This window comes from Mobula birostris, chromosome 13, assembly GCF_030028105.1.
Source record: "Mobula birostris isolate sMobBir1 chromosome 13, sMobBir1.hap1, whole genome shotgun sequence".
NCBI classification, from domain to species: domain Eukaryota; kingdom Metazoa; phylum Chordata; class Chondrichthyes; order Myliobatiformes; family Myliobatidae; genus Mobula; species Mobula birostris.
Window position 1 is genome coordinate 89,829,626 of NC_092382.1, and position 22,725 is coordinate 89,852,350.

The 22,725-nt window shown below is 45.7% G+C and overlaps 1 protein-coding gene across 3 annotated transcripts; it reads left to right on the forward strand.

The window, feature by feature from the left end:
* Nucleotides 1-3,894: 3,894 nt before the first annotated feature.
* On the forward strand, nucleotides 3,895-21,767 carry LOC140207153 (uncharacterized). Of its 3 annotated transcripts, none has more exons than XM_072275492.1 (3): nucleotides 3,895-4,027; nucleotides 6,585-6,752; nucleotides 19,442-21,767. In XM_072275492.1, exon 3 carries the CDS (start codon nucleotides 20,346-20,348, stop codon nucleotides 21,060-21,062), a length of 717 nt encoding a protein of 238 aa, XP_072131593.1. In that variant the 5' UTR covers nucleotides 3,895-4,027; nucleotides 6,585-6,752; nucleotides 19,442-20,345; the 3' UTR covers nucleotides 21,063-21,767. The 3 variants fall into 3 exon arrangements, with proteins under 3 accessions (XP_072131593.1, XP_072131594.1, XP_072131595.1); XM_072275493.1 differs by having other exon boundaries at nucleotides 19,861-21,767; XM_072275494.1 differs by having other exon boundaries at nucleotides 6,589-6,752.
* The last annotated feature ends 958 nt before the right edge of the window (nucleotides 21,768-22,725 follow it).

Consider the following 22,725-nt stretch of genomic DNA (forward strand, 5'->3'; position numbering starts at 1 on the left):
TATCGTTTGTATATTTAAGTTGTACTTATGGCATTGTGATAACCAGATACTGTAGCCCTCCACGACCTCTCTATTCAGTCATGTCAATATTCGACTTCCTGCGTAAACAATACTGTCATCCGATGCATTGACATAGAACGTAAACAGAAACGTTGCCAGCACAGACCCCTGTGGACCTCTGGGGTAGTAATCTCAGCATTGCTGCCTGTGCCACGTGCTAGCGATGAAAGAATAACACGATCAGGCGTATTAATGTGTGGCTGAGATACTTGTGTAGGGGGCAGGGCTTCAGATTCCTGGATCACTGGGGCCTCTTCCGGGGGAGGTACGACAGGTACAAAAGGGACCGATTACACCTGAACCCAAAGAGTCCAATATCCTAGTGGGCACATTTAATAAAGCTGTTAGTGAGGGTGTAAACGAATTTGGCAGGGGGATGGGAACCTGAGTGATTGGGCTGAGGAAGGGAAAAACAGAAATAAATCAAAGATAGCATGCAGCAAAGATTATGGAAAGTACAGGCAGGAGATAAAGCTTAATCAAAACCAGTGGCATGGGTTACAGGGCAATAGAGTCGTGGTGCAATTAAAACAGAAATTAAACCTGGTGGTACGCGCTTTAAGGCTTTTGTATCTCTTCCCCGATGGGGGAGCGGGTTTGTAGCAAGAATGTCCAGGTTATGGGGATCTTTGAGTACATGCCTGCTTTTCCGACGCAGGGGAAATGTAGGAAGAGTCCATGGAGGGGAGGCTTGTTTCTCTGATGTTCTCTGCTCTCCAAAGTTCTCTGCAGTTCCTTGCAGTCATGGGCAGAGCAGTAGCCATACGAAGGCGTGAAGTATCGACAAGAAGCTCAGAGACCTCGGCCTTCACCCTGCCTTGTGTAGCTGGATCCTGGACTTCCTGTCAGATCGCCGGCAGGTGGTAAGAGTGGGCTCCCTCACCTCTGTCTCTCTGACCCTCGGCACACATACTCCACATGGTTGTGTTCTTGGCCCCCTCCTTCACTCTCTGTATACCCGTGACTGTCTCGCCACCCACAGCTCCAATCTGCTAACTAAATTCGCTGACGACACTACACTGACTGGCCTAATCTCAAATAATAACGAGGCAGCCTACAGAGAAGAAGTCATCACCCCGACACAGTGGTGTAAAGAAAACAACCTCTCCCTCATGGTGACAAAAACAAAGGAGCTGGTTGTGGACTACAGGAGAAATGGAGACAGGGACCAAATTCACCATTTCCAAGTCTGTTATTGACACAAAATGCACATTTTAATATTGATCATGACACAATGTATTTTAAATATTGTTAATGGCATAAAACGTATTATAGATTATTACTGACAGAGAATCGTATAATTTGTGCTCCGTGTGTTATCTGAATGTACTTGCCTGTGATGCTGCCACAAGTCAGTGTTTCTCTGTACCTGTACCTTCCCGTACTTGTGCACTTGGGAATAAATTCAACAGGACCTGAGAAATCTCAGTGAGATTTGATTAGTGATGATCATCTTGGCAGCTCGGTTGGTTGAATGTATGAGATAGTACACTGTTAAATGCAAAACCCTGAACAGTGTTAATGATCAGAGGGATCTTAGAGTCCAAGTTCATCGCTCCCTGAAAGAGACTGCACAGATTGATCGGGTGGTTAAGAAGGCAAATGGCGTGGTCTTTATTAGTTAAAGCATTGAGTTCAAAAGTCGGGAAGTTGTGTTGCAGCTGTTAAGAGCCTGCGGTCATACTGTGACTCACATCAAAGTTGCTGGTGAATGCAGCAGGCCAGGCAGCATCTCTAGGAAGAGGTACGGTCAACGTTTCCAGCCGAGACCCTTCGTCAGGACTAACTGAAGGAAGAGCTAGTAAGAGATTCGAAAGTGGGAGGGGGAGGGGGAGATCCAAAATGATAGGAGAAGACAGGAGGGGGAGGGATGGAGCCAAGAGCTGGACAGGTGATTGGCAAAAGGGATATGAGAGTATCATGGGACAGGAGGCCCAGGGAGAAGGAAAAGGTGGGGGGGGGGGAACCAAGAGGATGGGCAAGGGGTATAGTCAGAGGGACGGATGGAGAAAAAGGAGAGTGAGAGAAAGAATACGTGTATAAAAATAAGTAACAGATGGGGTACGAGGGGGAGGTGGGGCCTTAGCGGAAGTTAGAGAAATCAATGTTCATGCCATCAGGTTGGAGGCTACCCAGACGGAATATAAGATGTTGTTCCTCCAACCTGAGTGTGGCTTCATCTTTACAGTAGAGGAGGCCGTGGAGAGACATGTCAGAATGGGAATGGGATGTGGAATTAAAATGTGTGGCCACTGGGAGATCCTGCTTTCTCTGGCGGACAGAGCGTAGGTGTTCAGCAAAACGATCTCCCAGTCTGCATCTGGTCTCGCCGATATATACAAGGCCACATCGGGAGCACCGGACGCAGTATATCACCCCAGCCGACTCACAGGTGAAGTGTCGCTTCACCAGGAAGGACTGTCTTGGGCCCTGAATGGTGGTAAGGGAGGAAGTGTAAGGGCATGTGTAGCACTTGTTCCGCTTACAAGGATAAGTGCCAGGAGGCAGATCAGTGAGGAGGGATGGGGGGGGGGGACAAATGGACAAGGGAGTCACGTAGGGAGCGATCCCTGCGGAAAGCAGAGGGGGGGAGGTAAAGATGTGCGTAGTGGTGGGATCCTGTTGGAGGTGGCGGAAGTTATGGAGAATAATATGTTGGACCGGTAGGCTGTTGGGGTAGTAGGTGAGGACCAGGGGAACCCTATTCCTAGTGGGGTAGCGGGAGGATGCAGTGAGAGCAGATGTACGTGAAATGGGGGAGATGCGTTTGAGAGCGGAGTTGATAGTGGAGGAAGGGAAGCCCCTTTCTTTAAAAAAGGAGGACATCTCCCTCGTCCTGGAATGAAAAGCCTCATCCTGAGAGCAGATGCGGCGGAGACAGAGGAATTGCAAGAAGGGGATGGCATTTCTGCAAGAGACGGGTTGAGAAGAGGAATAGTCTGGATAGCTGTGAGAGTCAGTAGGCTTATAGTAGACATCAGTGGATAAGCTATCTCCAGAGATAGAGACAGAAAGATCTAGAAAGGGGAGGGAGGTGTCGGAAATGGACCAGGTAAACTTGAGGGCAGGGTGAAAGTTGGAGGCAAAGTTAATGAAGTCAGTGAGCTCAGCATGCGTGCAGGAAGCAGCGCCAATGCAGTCATCGATGTAGCGAAGGAAAAGTGGGGGACAGATACCAGAATAGGCACGGAACATAGATTGTTCCACAAACCCAACGAAAAGACAGTCCCTTTTGCCTTTTCTCCCTCTGACTATACCCCTTGCCCATCTTCTGGGTTTTTTCCCCACCTCCTCCTTTTCCTTCTCCCTGGGCCTCCTATCCCATGATCCTCTCATATCCCTTTTGCCAATCAACTGTCCAGCTCTTGGCTCCATCTCTCCCCCTCCTGTCTTCTCCTATCATTTCGGATCTCCCCCTCCCCCTCCCACTTTCAAATCTCTTACTCACTCTTCCTTCAGTTAGTCCTGACGAAGGGTCTCGGCCTGAAACGTCGACTGCACCTCTTCCTAGAGATGCTGCCTGGCCTACTGCGTTCACCAGCATCCGTAGAATTCCTCGTGTTTACGTCGGACTGTGACTGTGTCTTTAAGGGCGCCGGAGAGAGGAGGCGGGACTATGACGTCAGTCACAGGCTGACGGTGCTGACTGTGGATTTAACAGAGAGAGAGAGAGAGAGAGAGAGAGAGAGAAAAACACCCCCCCACCACCTGTCACGTGATCCAGTTTGCCCCTCCCATTTAACCACAGATGGGCAGCATCTGCGCGCCTGTTTCCGAGGCCCCGCCCTCCAGATGATGAAATAATCACTTCGCGCATGCTCACTGTCTCCGGGTGGGCGGTGTTTTCCTTTCCGCTCTGTGCTGAAGCGGATCGTCTGCGGGATCGGCAAAGTGTCCTCGCTTCTTAGGTCGCGGAGCCGGGGGTCGGGATCACTGTCTGCGGGCCGAAGATATCACTTTCCCATCGGTGAGTACTGAGACCGATCCCGAGCGGGGAGATCCGATGTTGACCATGAGCCCGGAACTGAGGCCAATTACTCATTTAGTACCCAGTTATCTGGGCTCGCCATTAGTGTGTCGACCTCACTTAATCTGCATTGAACGATTCAAACCAGGAGCCCAGGCCGTCTATATCCACAGAATTGAAATGGCAGTCCCGCCAACAGGTCACGTGAGGCTGTGTGCTGCAGATCTGCCCCGCCCTCCACTTTATGACGCAAGATCACGTGGTGTGTTCAATCCCCGGGTGTGTGGTGATGCTTCTTCCATGTTGTGCTGGGAAATCTGATGCTGGCCCCCGAGTCCCGTTAACTTCCCCCAACTCGCCTCGCTTCTCGAGGCTCCTCGCATTTATCCTTGAGTTTTATGGCTGTTGTGTCTTCTCCCCGAAAAGGGGTGGGTGAGAAAGGAGAACGTCCCAGGCTGTGGGGATGTTTGATTTCACTGCCTGCTTACTGAGGGACTGGGAAGTCTAGGGGGGAGAATGATTTCTGTGATGTGTTGATCTGTATCCAAAGGTCTCTGCTGTTCCACGCAGTCATGGACAGAGTAGTTACCATGCAAAAGGGTGAAGTGTCCAGATGGGAAACTTTCTAAGGTGTGTTGATAAAAATTTGGTGAGGGTCAAAGTGTAACTGCCAAAGTTCTTATTGTTTGTTCTAACTTTGTTATTTTAAGATCTTTTATACGGTATCTGTGTATTGCTGGAGGACCATCAGTGATCGTCCTTGATCCCTTCTCCACCTGGTTCCATCTGCTCATCCCTGCCCATCTTGTTCAACCTCTGCCCAGTCTCTCTCCCCCCAGCTTCAGTGATGTATATCAATCATCTGGGTCAACCTTGGTTCACCCTGTATCACACCTCTTCAATGATATATATCAGCAATCCTTCTTGCAGCCCTTGTCTTCAGGGTGAAGTGTAATTTTGCACCTTTGGCCTCGCTGAGTTATTTCTGGAATCAGTTTTTGTTAGCTGGAATGCCGGAGGGTCATCAGGTTCCAGTTCTGTTGTGCATTGGTGTGGAGATGCTAGTTTTTGAACTGTGACTGGCTGACACACTGCAGCAATTTTGCTGACAGCAATGAGTACAGGGAGAGTTGGTGCTTGGACTATGATCCTACGATCGTCATTCCAGGCATATGGTACTGTTGGTGTTTTGGCTTTGATTTTGGTCACTGCTTCTACAAATGGGGCTGGATGGTTGTCCTTCTGCAATGAAGCTGAAATTTCGAGCAGCTGGACATTCGTTGTGGGGGAATCCCTGACTGCACCTCCCAGTCTGAGATGTGGGGACGATTTGTGAGGCTGTCAGGGTGGATAAGTGGCAGGTTCAGCTGTGTGACTCTGTGAGGTTGGGTCCTGGGATATCATAGTTTTAGATCCAGGTAAATTGTGCCCGGGGATCGAGCTGCTTGGGCTCATGAGGTGTTGAGCGAGTATTTCTGCTCTGGGATCAGATGTTTGTTTCTGGAGTTCCTTTGGAAGCAATGGCTGTTAATCTAAGGAGAGAATGAGTTTGTATTCCATCCCTCATAAGGAGAGGCTGTGATTAAATGGGCTGTTCTGTGTTTACACCAGTAGAAATAGACCTGGCGGTTCAGTGTTCGAACTGTGTTTGGAAATTCCTCCTCACTGTCACCTGTCTGTCAGGCAGTGGAAATCAAACAGGAACTCGAGTTGCTGGCGATCTGCACTAAAAATGGAAAATTGTGAATCCATTCTGACAGAAGATTGTGAACCCGAATCGTTAAATTTGTTGCTGTCCCCACAGCAGTTCCTTACCTGTTGGGCGATTCTGGTGATTCCAGTTTATTTTTATTACATTCACTCTGGAATGGTTTACATTTCCTGATTGTCTGTTATACTTGGGAATGTGTTCGTTGTAGTTGTTGCTAACAAGGTTCACATGAATAATCTCAGAAATGATCAGCTGTATGTGTGAGGAGGATTTAACGGGGTTGTGAAAGGAGGTGTGTGGTTAAATAAACCAACTGAATGCTGAAAAGTCTGGGTACAGTGGACATGGAGAGGTTGTTTCCATTAGATGGAGAGACTGATCTGACAGCACAGTCTCAGAATAAAGGTGTTTCCCCTTAAAACTGAGTTGAGAAAAATTTCTTCATCCAAAAAATGGTTGATCTGTGGAATTTGTTGCCACAGAGGGTGGTTAAGGCTGTCATTTGGGTATATTTTGGGCAGAGATTAATATATTCATGATTGTTAAGTAGCTTCAGTGTTACAGGAGGAAGGCAGGAATATGGTGTTGGAATAAAAATCAGCCATGGTTGAATGATGGGGCTGACTCGATGGATCAATTCACCTAATTCTGTTCCTACATCTTATACCTTACCATGACTGAACGATAACTCCTTCCTATTCCATATCAGGTTTTGTGACGTTTCAGGGACAGTTACAGATTTGTTCTCTGAGATCATTATATTTGTCTTCAATGTTTAGTTTTCATTGAGCGGAAATATTTTGTTCTCCTTTGTATTGTTAACATGCTTCATTATCCATGTTAAAGTTAGACCTGCGGTGAGAGATTTATTGGAAGAAAAACTCACAACTGAAGGAGAACCACGACTGAAGACGAGGGAACAGCAGCAAGTGAACCAGCCCGAGGACTTGAGCACCAACTGGAAAGAACCCTTCTGACTCAGGGTTTCCATTGATTCAGTCAGGAGAAAGTTTGGTGAGTCTCATTTACTCAAACACTGGTCCTTTAGACATTACATATCTGCACAAAGTAAGGTAGGGAATAGTTGTGGCAAGACAGAATGTGCCCAGAAATACCAGTTATGCCTCTGTCAGACCCTGTTGCAATCACTCCAGGTCTGGTAATGTACTGTCAGTATTCCAGCTCTTTAAAGTCACCCATATTCCCTCAGTGTTTGCTCATTTCAAGAACATGCATCTTCTGAAGTAGCTTTTGGTGGGTTCTGAGTGTGGAGAGGGAAAGAGGGGTGTTTATATTTACTATCTTGCAAGAAGAAGTAATTATTTGACATTACTTGCTACAAACTCACTACCTATACCCTGTACATTCTCAACCTGGTTATTCACATAGATGACAAGTAGCGATGGGTGTAACCCTGGGGAACTCCAGGAGACACGGGCCTTGACTCCAGTAAACAGCCTAACATCATCACCATCTGCTTCCTACCATCTCACTGTACCTAGACTCTGGGCTCTGTGACAAAGCACAGGCTGCTCCATTTTCTGCCAGTATAAAGTCTGGGGCCATCCGATTCTGTAGCACTGTTTGGTGAATTGCAATCATCCTAGTGGATACCTCAGTTACTAGTACTTTAGTGTCAGTCAGTGCTCCAGCTGTATTATTGGCCAATTCTTCTCGAACAACTACTAAATTAATTATTTCCCTGGAATTTCTGGCTACCCCATAGGAGGGAAAAGCAATCATCCACAATCTCTCAGATTCCGTTATACGCCTTCATTGCCTATTCCATTGGGGGTGATCCTGAGGCCGAGCCATGATCCTCGAGTGTGACACAAGGTCGGCCAAATAGCAACAACCACTCCAACCCTCATCCTGCCCTCGAAGACCCGTCTGGTAGGGAGTGGCTCCATGCTGCTGCCCTATTCTTTCTCCCGACAGCCAGGGATAGGCCCCGTTTTCACAAACCCAGTAAGTTCCATTTAGTGGTCCAGGGGTATGATAAGTTTGATTCTTTGTACTGTCACTACTTCCCACTTGATAGGATGCACTCTCATTATAGTTACACCAACAAGTAGTACTGACCACTGCTGGAGATGTAACTCGTATTCCCGGCCATAGCTTGGAGGGGTCTCGTGGAGGAGATCTACGACTCCAACCCTCAAAGCAACACCATCCACAGTCTCGCCTTCCAGACCTGGATAAGGTGCAATTGATGATGCTACCTTTACAGCTATCAGAAAACACCATAACTGAATTTACATCACTAGTATTCAGGGGAACCACTGACATGGGGATCATAGTCTTACCATGTTGGGGAATTCCAGCACATACCCAACGTGCTCCCCACTCTACTTGCTTAGCCTAGGTGTGGCAGAGGGACAGAAAGTGTTAACCTGGGGGCCTCCCGAGACAGGGGCAGGTCCCCTTAGGGTCATTAAAATCAGCATTAACCAGTATGTTTTTCAGCCCTTATCAGTTCCGCCAGTAACGGGTTTACAGTCCGTTCGATATATCCACCAGAGCTGCCCTTCCACCTTCACTGCAGTAGATGTTGTCAGTAGCACTTGGTACGGTCCTTTCCACCTCGGTTCCAGCATCTTACAATCCCAGTTCATGAGCAGGACAAAATCTCCAGGCTCGATGGTGGGGTAGTCACCCTTAGGCTGGGTTTCATCCTCTCAATTGGCCTGTCATACCTGTAAATGCAAGCTTTGGAGAGCTTTAGTTAATTTGCATAAGTCTTTTCCCATCTCCTCCCCCAAGGTATGCATATCCAATATTGCAGGTGAACTCTCAGAGAGGAGCGGCAAACAAGGCCGGGGTCCCTGTGGGATTCTCAAAGGCTTCCCGTAGATAATTTCTGCAGGTGACAACCCCGTCTTACTTGATGGCATGATTCTCATATGGAATAGGGCTCAGGGTAAAACCTTCAACCAGGTCAATCCAGTTTCTTGTGTCAGTTTGGCCAACTTGGCTATCAAAGTACCATTGGCTCGTTCCACTATGCCGGCTGCTTTTGGATGATTGGTGCAGTGGAACTGTTATTTTATAGCAATTTCTTTACAGACTTCCTCATTTATTTTGGCAACGAAATGTGTCCAATTGTCCGAGCTTATCATTTCTAAACATCCATAACGAGGAATTATTTCTTTCAGCAATATTTTCACAACGGTCATAGCCCTATTATTAGTTGTAGGAACAGCTTCAGTCCTTCTGCTAAATACATCTACTATCACTAAGCAATACTTATAACAATGGTAATTCTATAAAATCAAGTTGTAAGCAAGAAACAGGTCCACTAGGCAAGGGGGTATTTCCGGAACCACAAGGCTTCCCCTTTCCAGCATTAATTTTTTCAGAAGTTAAGCATGCTTTGGCTCACTTTTCAGCTGCTTTCTGGAAATCAGGGTGCCACCAAGATTGTAATAATGTATTAGCCATTCCCTCCTTGTCCAAGTGTGTACAATTATGTACATAATCAATCAAAATAGGTAAGAACACAGAAGGAACACAAACCTGTCCTACAGGGATCACCCATAAATTGGTCTGAGGTTCATGGTGGCAACCCATTTGGAACCATAATTTGCGCTGTCCTTAAGGGGCGTTCCCCTGGAAGTTACGTATTTCACCCATGTCTGGTATACCCGTCCTTAGATGTTATGTAATTGGAGCTTGCTGGGTTCCCGAGGGAACTAAAAGTGTGGGGTTCAGGGCTGTCTGTTTGGCCACTGCATCAGCCCTAGCATTATCATTAAATATCTCATCAGATTCCCCAGTGTGGGCTGCATATTTAATAATAACCAAAGCTCGAGGTAGCTGGAGAGTGGTGAGTAAGTTGTCTGCAAAGGAAGCATTATGAATAAGGTGACCAGAGAAAGTCAGGGATCCCCAAAGCCCCATAGTCAGTGCATAATGAGAGTCTGTGTAAACACCTGCACTTTAGTCTGTTGCTAGGATACAGGCACGAGTCAGAGCAAACAGCTCAGCCTTCGGGGCGGAGACAGCTGCTTCTAAAGTGGCCTGCTCAATTACTTCACTGTACGTCACTATCGCATTGTTACCCTGCTGGATCCACAAAAGAGCTTCCATCCTCATAAAATGTTGCCTCGGCCTTGAGGGGGTATTGCGGAATGGATGGGAGAGTCTGTCCTTCTTTCACGGTGATCCGGACAGGGGGGCAGTTTGTGCAACCGACTTCATGGCCTGAAATTGCCCAGAGATGGGGTACAATGTCTTGGGTTCGGTCAACATTAAAAGAATGTCTTACCAGATGTCCTGTCTTCACCACTCAGACTCCTTCCAGTATCGGAGTTGGCCCACAGCCAAGTCTTGCCATTCTCCCTCAGTGCTGGAGGCTTGTTTCGTCAGAGCGTAGGCAAGGAACCCAGGCTCTTTGGCTTGAAACCAGGGAAAACCCTAACAGTAGTATGGGGAACCACCAGTTCTGTCTGTTGCCGAAGGAAATCCAGAACTTCGGCCAGTAATGCACTGCCCTCTCTTCCTTTAATCTCTCCAATCATCATGACTGGGAACTTCTGTCCCTCAAGGGGTGCATAATATTGGCTTTCCTCAGTTGAGCACCCTGTAGGGTCATAGCGCAGAGTCACATGAGGGTCGGCCGCTGGCAGATGGGTTTCAAATGCAGTGGAGTCCAAATTAAGTGCCCACCAAAGGGGGGGGGGTCGAAAACTGGGGAAGCTGTCAGTTGTTCGCTAGTCCCAGGGTGATACCTTTGTCAGAGCACAGAATCTTGACTTCCAATGGACAGAACAAGTCTCCCTCTGCTAGATTACATCCCAGACTGGTGGTGGCTGGGTGCATGAATACATGTGTTCTGTGCTTCGGTTTCCATTTCTGATCCCCAGATATAGCCTGCTCGCATCCTTCTTTCCGCTTAACATATTAGTTAATATGTTAATACTTTAATATTAGTTCCCTTCGGGGTTGATTGGGATTCGAAAGCCGGGTCCCAATAATATGTCAAAGCTCGTCACTTTCGATTTCGGTCATTGTCAGGCTAATCCATATTATTTGTTTTGATCATGTTGGCTAACTTAGTTGGTAAGCATTGCAGCAGTAAAGCATTAAACTGGGCGGGACAGATTCCCATCATTAAAGCAACACACATCAAAGTTGCTGGTGAACGCAGCAGGCCAGGCAGCATCTCTAGGAAGAGGTACAGTCGATGTTTCAGGCTGAGACCCTTCGTCAGGCCTAACTGAAGGAAGAGCTAGTAAGAGATTTGAAAGTGGTAGATCCAAAATGATAGGAGAAGACAGGACAGGGAGGAATGGAGCCAACAGCTGGACAGGTGATTGGCAAAAGGGATCCGAGAGGATCATGGGACAGGAGGCCCAGGGAGAAGGAAAAGGGGGAGGGGGGGAAACCCAGAGGATGGGCAAGGAGTATAGTCAGAGGGACAGAGGAAGAAAAAGGAGAGAGAGAGAAAAAGAATGTGTGTATATAAATAAATAACGGATGGGGTACAAGGGGGAGGTGGGGCATTAGCGGAAGTTAGACAAGTCGATGTTCATGCCATCAGGTTGGAGGCTACCCAGATGGAATATAAGGTGTTCCTCCAAACTGAGTGTGGCTTGACAGAATATAAGGTGTTGTTCCTCCAACCTGAGGACGGAATATAAGGTGTTGTTCCTCCCATCATTAAAGGCTTGGTCTCCTGCGAAAGTGCCGTAGCAGGCCACAAGTCACTCCCAATAGTCTGGTCCCGATTCCCTATCTTAGGTTTGCATTCAAGTACTTTAGTGATGTTTACAGGTTGCTGGAGAGCCCTTTCCAAGGCTTGAATAATCTGGTCTGTCTGTTCATTCTCATTATTGTTTCCCGCCTCTAACTCCTGATACATTTGGTATCTCAATTCTTCTTTCCATTTCTGCCCCTCAACATCTGAAAGAATGATGCAGCAGAGATCGAATAAATCTTGCGGTGTCATATTAAACATTTGTGTAGTACTGCGGACATACTGAGCAAACTGTGGCTGTTTTTTCCTTTTCTCTCTGGCACCTGATTCATGATCATTATCATTTCCTGAGGCTTCCAGGGTGTATGCACAGGAATCACTGAGGGCTGTCCCTCCTCCTGCTCGTGGATCGGGCAGCATTCGGGTGGTGCAATTGTGTTTGTGGAGCCATTAACTCTGGGGTTTTATTGGATTCTTCCCTCCCTGTCTCGGAATAATCCTTTGTATTCCCTTTCTGGATCTCAGGGTATAGGGACCTCCCCTCCCCTGTCGCCGCTGTCTTACCCGAGCGGCCACTGTATCTGAGTACCCCGAGGATTGGGGTTCAGGGGCACTGGGTGCACTTGGCCCCTGGTAAGGTGGGGGTGTATGATGTGTGCCCACTCCTCATCATGGTGACTGCCCTCAAACAGGGTCAGTATGCCAGACATGGGTTCGGGATCCCTTGTTTCCCTATCAGTTCGAACATTTGACTGACGTTCCTGCCCTTCTCCCCTATCTAGGCCGGCTTGGTTTGCTTACATTGTTTTTCCTGCTCTCATTTTTGGCGCCCATCCACCCATTCACGCTCCACTTTTAGTGTCTCCCAACCTTTGGCGTTCCTTCTGCAGTACATACCTCTATCCCTTTGTCACATGCAGTTTTCCTTCAACTTGCTAATAATATACTGTTCCACTTTACATCTGCCTTTTCCTTCCATTCCCTTCTCAACAACTTCCACTTCTTTCCACAGTTCTTTTTCCATATCAAATTTACTGCTTTTTCTCGTGAGGTAATATCCCACCACAGACTGCTTGGCACTCCCTATACTGGGATCCTGTTTGTGACACCAAATGTTAAAGTTGAATCTGAATAAAACTTGGGAGACCAGCTTCTTATCATCACCACAGTTTATTGCGCATTCTCCTGCAGGGGTTTGAGACCCAGTTGTCAAAGGGAAGGCACGTAAGCACTGCCACCAACGGACAAGTGGACTGACTTAGTCAGGTTATAGCCGTATATTTATACATAGTAGCCCCATACATTACTATTGGAAGATGTTATTTGAACTGTTACGCCCACCGAGCCTGTTGGTGCAAAACATAATTAATCAGATTAGAGAGTTCACTAAATCAAGGTTTTAATTACAGATGGATGTACTGTCCAGTCCTTATCAGTTATTCCTTTTGCAAGACCCTGATTTAATTCCAGACAGATGTTCATTCCTGTCCTTATCAGCGAGTGCTCCTCCCTTTATTCAAATGAGGGTACAATGTATAATGTTATCAGCTCTCAGTGAATTGAATTGACTTTATTACATACATTCTTCACATATATTGGGGAGTAGAAATCTTTACATTATGTATCTGTCTAAATATTCAATATGTAATTTATAATAAATAGATTATGCTTAGCGCAGTCAATATAACATAGAAATGGAATTGTATCAGCATGAATTAATCAGTCTGATGGCCTGCTAGAAGATGATGTCCCAGAGCCTGTTGGTCCTTTTGCTGTGGTACCGTTTCCTGGATGGAAGCAGCAGGAACAGTTTGTGGTTGTGGTGAATTGGGTCCCCAATATCCTTTGGGCCCTTTTCACACACCTGTCTCTGTAAATGTCCTGAATAGTGGAAAGTTCACACCTACAGATGCGCTGGGCTGTCCGCACCACTCTCTGCAGTTTCCTGCGATTAAAGGAATGCCAGGCAGTGATGCAGCCAGTCAGGATGTTCTCAATTGTGTCCCTGTAGAAAGTTCTTAGGATTTCGGGCTCCATCCCAAACGTCTTCAACCATCTGAGGTGAAAGAGGTGCTGCTGTGCTCTTTTCACAACACAGCTGGTATGTACAGACCATGTGAGATCCTCGGTGCTGTTTATGCTGAGGAACTGAAAGCTGTTCACCTTCTTAACCCCAGATCATTGATGTCAATAGAGGTCAGCCTGTCTCCATTCCCCCTGTCATCCACAATCAGCTCCTTTGTTTTTGTGACAATGAGGGAGAGTTTGTTTTCTTGACACCTGTCAGATGTTGTTCAGACCTCAGGTAGAGTCAGCAATCAAATGGTTGAGCATGGTGCAATGAATGTGCTGAGCTGTGTATATCAAACTGCAAGAAGCATCATAGGAAAGTCAGATGAGCTCAAGACAGGGAATTATGACATTGTAGCCATTATTGGGAATTGGTTGCACCCAACAGTCTGAGGGATTTAGAGGAACAAATTTGTAGAGAGATTTCAGACCATGCCAAGAAACAAAGTTTGTTACAGTAAGTGATTTTAACTTTCCATATATTGACTGGGACTCCCATACTGTAAAATGACGAGATGGGGTAGAGTTTGTCAAATGTGCCCTTAATCGGTATGTAGAATTCCTGATGTAGAAGTGTGCAATAATCTGTTAGGAAGTGATCCAGGGCTGGCGACAGTAATTAGTCATCATAATGCCATCAGATTCAATATAAATTTGGAAAAAGGGAGGTCTCGACTACGGGTTGAGATTCTAAATTGAAGAAAGGTCAATTTTGATGGTATCAGAAAGAATCTGACAAGTGGCTAAAGGGATCGGGGGTATGGAGGGAAGGCTGGTACAGGGTTCTGAGTTGGATGATCAGCCATGATCATAATAAATGGCGGTGCAGGCTCAAAGGGCCGAATGGCCTACTCCTGCACCTATTTTCTATGTTTCTATGTCAGGCTGTTTTCTGGCAATGGAGTACTTGTAAGTGAGAGGCCTTCAGAAGTGAAGTTTTGAGGGCGTGGAGTTTGTATGTGCCTGCCAAAATAAAAGTTGAAATGTAACTGGTGCAGGAAACCTCGCTTTTCCAGAGATATTGAGGCCCAGGATATTTTGTTCCTCTAAATGCCTCAGACTGTTGGATGCTACCAAGACTCATTAATGACTGCAATATCAGGATTCTACGCACTGATCTCAACTGACATTTTTTTTTAGTTGTCTTCTGTTGGTTTCTCAAAGCTTACCAATAGTTTTTGCTCCTTTGTTTGCCCTCTCTTTGGCTTTTATGTTGGCTTTGGCTTTTCATTTTAGCTACAGTTGTGTCTTCCTGCCTTTCCAATGCTTCCACATCTTTGGGATGTATCGATCACTCAGCTCCTGAATTGCTCCTGGAAGCTCCAGCCATTGCTGCTCCGTTATCACTCCTACCTTTCCCTTCCAAACAAGTTTGGCCCGCTTCTCTGTCATAGAAACATGGAGAAGTTCAGGACAGAAACTGGCTATTTGGCCCATCTAGTCAATGCTGAAAAAACATTTAAGCTGTCTCATGCAACTCCCTGCACCGAGACCATTGCCCTCCATACCCCTATCATCCAGGCTCCCATCCAAACTTCTTTTAAATGGTGAAACCGAACTCATATTCACCACTTGTGCTGACAGCTCATTCCACACTCATGTCCATTTCAGTAAGGAGCTTTTCCAAATGTTCCTGTTAAATTTTCACCTTTCCCACTTACCCATGACCTCTGGTTGTCATCCCACCCAACCTCAGTGGAAAAAGCTGCTTGCATTTATCCTATCTATACCCTCATAATTTTGTATACTTCTAACAAATCCTCAAAGGAATGTATAATTTCCTTGTTTATGTTTAGAGCCTTTTTTAGGTGTATAAGGCGATGAGGGGCATTGATCGTGTGGATAGCCAGAGGTTTTTTCCCAGGGTTGAAGTGGCTAACACGAGAGGGCGTAGTTTTAAGGTGCTTGGAAATAGATACCGAGCGGACGTCAGGGGTGAGTTTTTTTACACAAGGTGGTGCGTACGTGTAATACACTGCCAGCAGCAGTGGTCGAGGCAGATGCAATAGGGTCTTTTAGATAGGTACATGGAGCTTAGTAAAATATCTGGCTATACGCTTGGGAAATTCTAGGCAGTTTCTAGAGTAAGTTACATGGTCGGGACAACATTGTGGGCTGAATGGCCTGGAATATGCTGTAGATTTCTGTGTTCCATGTTAAACAGCGAAATCACTTCTCTTCTTTAATCGGTGCGGGGTCCACGATTTTAATGCTGCTTTTCCACACTCCCATAGACCCTTTGTTCATCTCCTGAGTAAATAAAGATGAAAAAATATTTAAGATCTCCCCCATCTGCTTTGGTTCCACACGTGGATTGCCATTCCAGTCTTCCAGGGGACCAACTTTGTGCCTTGCAATCCTTTTGTCCCGTGACGGGAATCAAGATCCAGCAGAGATGGAAAACACTTTGGAGTCCAGTATTGCTATAAACTAATAATATTTATTAGTAACTACGCAATACAGTAATATAAATGTAGATAAATCAAACAGGTTAGCAATGATTACATAAAAGTAAGTGTGGAATTTATATGTATGAAAAACCAAGCTTCTTTAAGTCTAGGGGTAAAAAGATACAGTCTTTCGATGATGGGTAAAGTTCAGTTCAGTTCGTGGTATTGAGTTGAGTAGTGATGGAGAGAGAGAGAGGGAGAGATTTGATTCTTCAGGTAAGCTGACGCCGTCGATCTTCTTGTTGTCCTTCAAAATCCTTTAAAGGTCACCGACTGTGACTTTAACAAAGGAGACTGGTTTTCTGTGGTGGAGCTATCCCTCAGACGAGGGTGGACACATGGACAACTCCCCACCAGTCAACCCTTTTCCTCTTTCCACTGCAAGAGCAATGGATCGATCCGCCTGATCAATCCTCCAAAACCCACTTTTCCTGCAGGCACAACAGTGCTCATTCAGTGTCAAGAACATGTGTCTGAGGTCTCAAATCTGACCTTTTTTATCTTCCCGTGCTGAGCATCAACTGTCGTTCAAATAATCCCTCCTTCCTCTCTCTCTCTGAAGAAATGCAAGCAGGCAAAAGTCCTTGAAGAAAGTGTCAACAACCTGCCGGAAATCATAACATCAATTGTCCATTTAATAACGCCCTCGGTCACCATAGCAACTTATGAGCTGCTCAGTGCTATCTCCACTTCAGCTCAGTGGAAATCCAAAGTTACTTCCAGTGCCTTAAAGTGACAGTCCAACCGTTAGTCTTTGTCTCTCTCCCTCCCCCCTCTCCCTCCCCCCTCTCCCTCCCCCCTCTCCCTCCCCCCTCTCCCTCCCCCCTCTCCCTCCCCCCTCTCCCCCTCCCCCTCCCCCTCCCCCTCTTTTCAAAAGCACAATTCAAAGGGGTAATTCAGGATCCCGTCACACTCTTAATCTATCTTCAGGATCCCTGAGGATTATCCTTCATCTTTTCTGTGACAGCAAACTCATGCCTTCTTGTAGCTATCCTAATTTATTTCTACTGTGTTCTCTTGCATTTCTTATACTCCATAAGAAACTGCCTGCCTATCCCTGTTATGCAACTCCGTTTTGTGCTTCACCAGGGCCTCAATATCTCTTGAAATCCAAGGTTCCCTACAGTTTCTATCTTTACCTTTTATTCTGACAAGCACATACCCACTTTGCACTTTCAAAATTTCGCTTTGAAGGCCTCCCATTTACCAAGCACACCTTTGCCATAAAGCAGCCTGTCCCAGTCCACAGTTGTCAGATCCTAGTGTCATATTTCCAGGTGTTGATCCATGTCCTGAACACATCCACCTTTCCTATGATGCACTTTGCATTGAAATATACAGGGCTCACTATGCTCAACATTTTTCATTCCTGACTTTGTCTGAGGACTGAACAACATCTGTCTCCTCAACCCCTCCACTATCTGTTCTGTTATTCAGGCTCCCATTCACCCTGCAACTTTGGTTGAAACACCCCCCTACCCCCACCTCCCACTATCACCCCTTTGGCTTTCCTCTCCCAGATCAATAAAAAGGAGGTACATACCAGGTACAGGCGAATAGGAACAATTGGGGTACTTATGAAGCACAGGAAATTCAAGTGAACACTTATGAAAGAAATAAAAGAAGGCATGAAGTTGCCCCAGCAGACAAGGTGAAAGAGAATCTTCATGGATCCTGCAGGTATATTAAGAGTGAAAAGATTGCAAGGGAAAAAATTAATCCTCTGCAAGATCAGAATGGTAATCCATATGAAGAGACAAAATAGATGTGGGAGTTTTTTTCTGCATCCATATTTACTCAGGAGATGGACACAGAGTCTACAGAAGTGAGGCAAAGCAGCATCAACTTCATGAACCCTGTACAGATTACAGAGGTGGAGGTGTTTGCTGTCTTAAGGCAAATTAGCATGGATAAATCCCCAGGGCCTGACAAGTTGTTCCCTAGGACCCTGCAAAAGACAAGTGCAGAAATTGTCGGGGCACAAGCACAGGTGTTTGAATCATCCTTAGTGACAGGTGAGGTACTGGGGGATTGGAGGACAGCCAACGTTGTTCCGCTGTTCAAGAAAGGCTTTAAAAATAAACTAAGAAATTGCATGTTGGTGAGCTTGACTTCAGTAGGGGGAAAGTTATTGGAATGTATGTGCAGAAACCGGATATATAAGTATTTGGATAGATATGGACTGATTAAGTTTTGGCAACATGGCTTTGTGAACAGTGGGTCATGTCTAACAAATCTTGTAGAGTCTCTCGAGGAAGTTATCAGGAAAGTGGATGAAGGCAAGGCAGTGGATGTTGTCTACATGGACTTTAGCAAGGCACTTGACAGAGTCTCATATGGGAGGTTGGTCAAGAAGGTTCAGTCACTCAGCTTTCAAGATGAGATAGTGAATTGAATGAGACCCTGTCTTTGGAGGAAGCCAGACTGTGGTAGCAGATGGTTGCCTCTCTGACTGGAAGCCTGTGACTAGTGGTGTGTCACAGGGATCAGTGCTGGATCTGTTGTTGTTTGTCATCTATATCAGTAATCTGGGTGACAGTGTGGTTAACTGGATCAGCAAAGTTGTGGATGACACCAAGATTGGAGGTGTAGTGGTCAGTGAGGAAGACTATCATGACTTGCAGTGCGATCTGGACCAGCTGGGAAAATGGTTTGGGAAATGGGATGTAACGCAGACAAGGGTGAGTTGTTGCACTTTGGTATGACCTACCAAGGGAGGTTTTTCACAGTGACTGGTTAGGCACAGAGGAATGTTGTAGAAGAAAGGGCCCTGGGAATACAAGTCCTTAGTTCACTGAAAGTGGGATCACAGTTAGATAAGGACAGAAAGAAAGATTTCAGCCCATTGGCCTTCATGAACCAAAGTACTGACAACAATAGATGGATGTTATGTTGACTTGTAGAAGACATTGTTGAGGCCTAATTTAAAATGTTGTGTGCAGTTTTGGTCAGCTACCTACAGGAAAGATGTAAAAGAGGTTGAAAGAGTTCAAAGAAAATTTGCAAGGATGTTGCCAGGTTTGGAGGACTTGGGTTATAAGGAAAGATTGAACAGGTCAGGTCTTCATTCCTTGGAATGTAGAAGATTGAGGAGAGATTTGATGGAGGAATACCACGATTAAGAGGGTTATAGATAGGGTAAATGCAAGCTGGGTTTTTCCACTGAGATTGGGTGGGAATATAACCACAGGCCATGTGTTAAGGGTGAAAGATGAAACGTTAAGGGGAACATGTGGGAAACTTCATCACACAGACAGTCATCCAGATGTGCAATGAGCAGCCAGCAGAACTGGTGCATGTGAGCTCGATTTCAACATTTAAGAGGTTTGTATAGGTACCTGGATGGTAGGGGTATGGGTGTAGACAGGTTAAATAGTTCAGTACAAACTAGATGGTCCAAAGGACCTGTTTCTGTGTTATACTTTTCTATGACTGTGACAAGAACCTGAAATAATACAAAAATTCATTCTTTGTCATTTTAACAGCTGTGCAGACCAACCATTCATCTCAGCAGGAATTTATAATATGGCTTTAAAACTGTGGCACTTTAAGTTAATAATACATAAAAGAAAATTCCAGCTGCACGTCAAGAAAGGCTATTTGCGTGAGAGTGTTTCAGCTACTGTGGGGCAGTCACCTATGCAGCTCAGCAGGAACAGTGAATAATACCAATGGAGAGAGTCAAACCGAGCCAAGTCACAAATTGGAGATGACAGAAATGCCCCATTCTTATAGAGACAGGAAGAGCATCAGAGAATTGATGGTCATTCCAGATACCAGTACTGTGCCCAGTCAGAAGATGATTTCTCTGTCCAGCTTGCGTTAAACCTCCATGTAACAGTCAAGTAATCTCATCTGAAATGTTGTCCAACACCCACTGATGGATTTGTAAATCTTCTTACAGGTTAAAAATGAGAAGGAATTTGTCTCCGGGAATCTCAAACACGGCACGCCAGTTTTGCTGTCTCTGTCTAGATATTTAAGAAGTGGAGCAAGGGTCCATCCTTCCTGCTCAGACTGTGGGGAGGGATTCACTCGGTCATCTGCCTGACTGGCACATCCGTCATTTTACACAGTGGAGAGGCCGTTCACCTGTTCAGACAGTGGAAATGGATTCACTCAGTCATCTCAATTGAAGGTACATCAGCAAGTTCACACCAGACAAGGCCATTCACCTGTTTTTTTTTATGTAAGAAAGGATTCAGTTGGTCTTCCCACCTGTGGACACACCAGTCAGTTCACACTGGGCAGAGGCTGGTCATCTGCTGAATTTCTGGGAAAGGATTTACTCGGTCATCTGACCTAATGGCATACAAGTGAGTTCATGCCAGGGAGCGGCCATTCACCTGCTCAGACTTTGGGAAGGGATTCACTTGGTCATCTAACCTAATGGCTCACCAGCGAGTTCACACTGGGGAGCAGCCATTTACCTGTTCGAATTGTGGGAAGAGATTCACTTGGTCTTCTGACCTACAGCGTCACCAGCGAGTTCACACTGGAGAGAGGCCATTCACCTGCTCAGAATGTGGGAAGAGATTCACTTGGTCATCTGACCTACAGAGTCACCAGCGAGTTCACACTGGGGAGAAGCCATTCACTTGCTTAAAATGTGGGAAGAGATTCACTCGGTCATCCGACCTACAGAGTCATCAGCGAGTTCACACTGGGGAGAAGCCGTTCACCTGCTCAGAATGTGGGAAGAGATTCACTCGGTCATCCAACCTACAGAGACATCAGCAAGTTCACACTGGAGAGAAGCCATTCATCTGTTCAGAATGTGGGAAAAGATTCACTCAGTCATCTGAACTACTGGCACACCTGTCAGTTCACACAGGGGAGAGGCCGTTCACCTGCTCAGTCTGTGAGAAGAGATTCACTCACTCTTCCAACCTCCAGAGACACCAGCGAATCCACACTGGGGAGAAGCCATTCACCTGCTCAGAATGTGGGAAGGGATTCACTCGGTCATCCACTCTACAGAGTCACCAGCTAGTTCACACTGGGGAGAAGCCGTTCACTTGCTCAGAATGTGGGAAAGGATTCACTCAGTCATCCCAACTACTGGCACACCAGTCAGTTCACAATGGGGAATGGCCGTTGTTATGAACCCCTAGGTTTCATTTGCTGTGGACTGTTATTATAAGAGAGAGAGATTAAGAAGGCGAATCAGTCTGTTTTGCAGCTTGTTTAGTCTTAACCGAGAACACAGACACTCAAAGTCAGACGCCGATGCAGGAGGAAAAATGGAAGGATCAAAACAAGGGAACTAGTGGCCAAGGGTCACTCTTTGGAACTTCCCTATGCCCACAAGGGTGGGTTAATTATCGATTCAGCGTACATCGAATGTGTGGTTGTCACCTCGTTTGATCCATTGGATTGGATTGGATTTGGGGTATCCTGTGAAGACCACTTATTTGTTAACCCTTGCCTGGGTGTGGTCTGGTAATTCAGTTGAAGACGATACCCCTTGTGACCAGTCACTTTTAGTGATAATTCGTATGTGGATTTGGAATGACGACGAATAAAATCTACAGCGACTGTTCTCTCGTTTACCACCATAGAACCTGTGGAATTCAAAATGTTTGCCTTCTCTCAACACTTAACCTGGATTACAAATATCTCTGTCTCATCACCTATTCTGTGGATGAACTGAACTTTCATACTTTACCATCTCAAGACTCTAAGCCTTTTTTCCCCCGAGCTCAATAGTTTGGGAGTTATATTTACTCAAATATACACATAACACTGTTAACTTTTGTTTATCTAAAGTTACAATATTATAAATAGATACTAATAAAGATAGTGGTTTTAACATCAAAACCAGACTCCAGGTGTAGTCTATTGCTGGTTCGTTTCTAAAGCGTTACGGTTCGTAACAAAATTGGGGCCTGCGTCTGGGATATGAACAAATTTGGGGGCATAATTTGGGTTGATTAATTATTGATTTCATTGGGGAAATCCCTTTTGATTAATTTGTGTGGAAAATCAGCAGCAATGGATGTTGATAGATTTCTGCAAGCGCCAACCTGTGAGGCATCAGAGGACACCAGAAGGATTGAGTGGTTGAATATTGCTGAAGGTTAAAACTTGCTAAGTTGAAATCAACAATGAGGAGGGCATAGATGCAGAGGATAATAGCTGAACATTATGTATCTGAGGGTGTGTTTAAAGTGGAGGAGTTGGAGGTGTTTCCTGAAAGTAAAGCTAGTGAGTTTGAGCTTCCGTACAAGTTAGAAAAATTAAAGATGGAGACTGCGGAAAGGCAGAAGCAGTTTGAGGCTAGCAAGGCAGAAAAAACAGAGTGAAGAAGCAGAAAAATAGAGGGAGGAAGCAGAAAGACAGGCTGTTTGAGCTGGAAATGATAGAGAGATTGCAGCAAAGGGGTCTAGCGTTAGACTCTGGTGATAAGTTTGAGGTCAGTCGGGAAGTTAAATTGGTATATCCATTTGACGAGGCAGAGGTTGATAAATACTTTCATCATTTTAAGAAGTTTGCTTGGAGTTTAAAATGGCCAAAAGAGGATTGGCCTATTCTTTTACAAAGTGCAGTAAGGGGAAGGCTCAGCAAGCCTATTCTGCTTTGACAGTTGATGAAGCAGCTGATTATGACATCGTGAAACAGGCTGTGCTCAAAGCTTATGAGTTGGTCCCAGAAGCATACAGGCAAAAGTTTAGAAATTTGAGGAAATCTCTGAACCAGACTTACATGGAATTTGCTTATGTATGTTTTGACCTCTGGTACACATATAAAAATGTAAATGATGATTCTA

Bases quoted from the DNA above. Each gene is read 5' to 3' on its own strand.
- LOC140207153 (XM_072275492.1), top strand. From the start codon at position 20,346: ATGGCTCACCAGCGAGTTCACACTGGGGAGCAGCCATTTACCTGTTCG.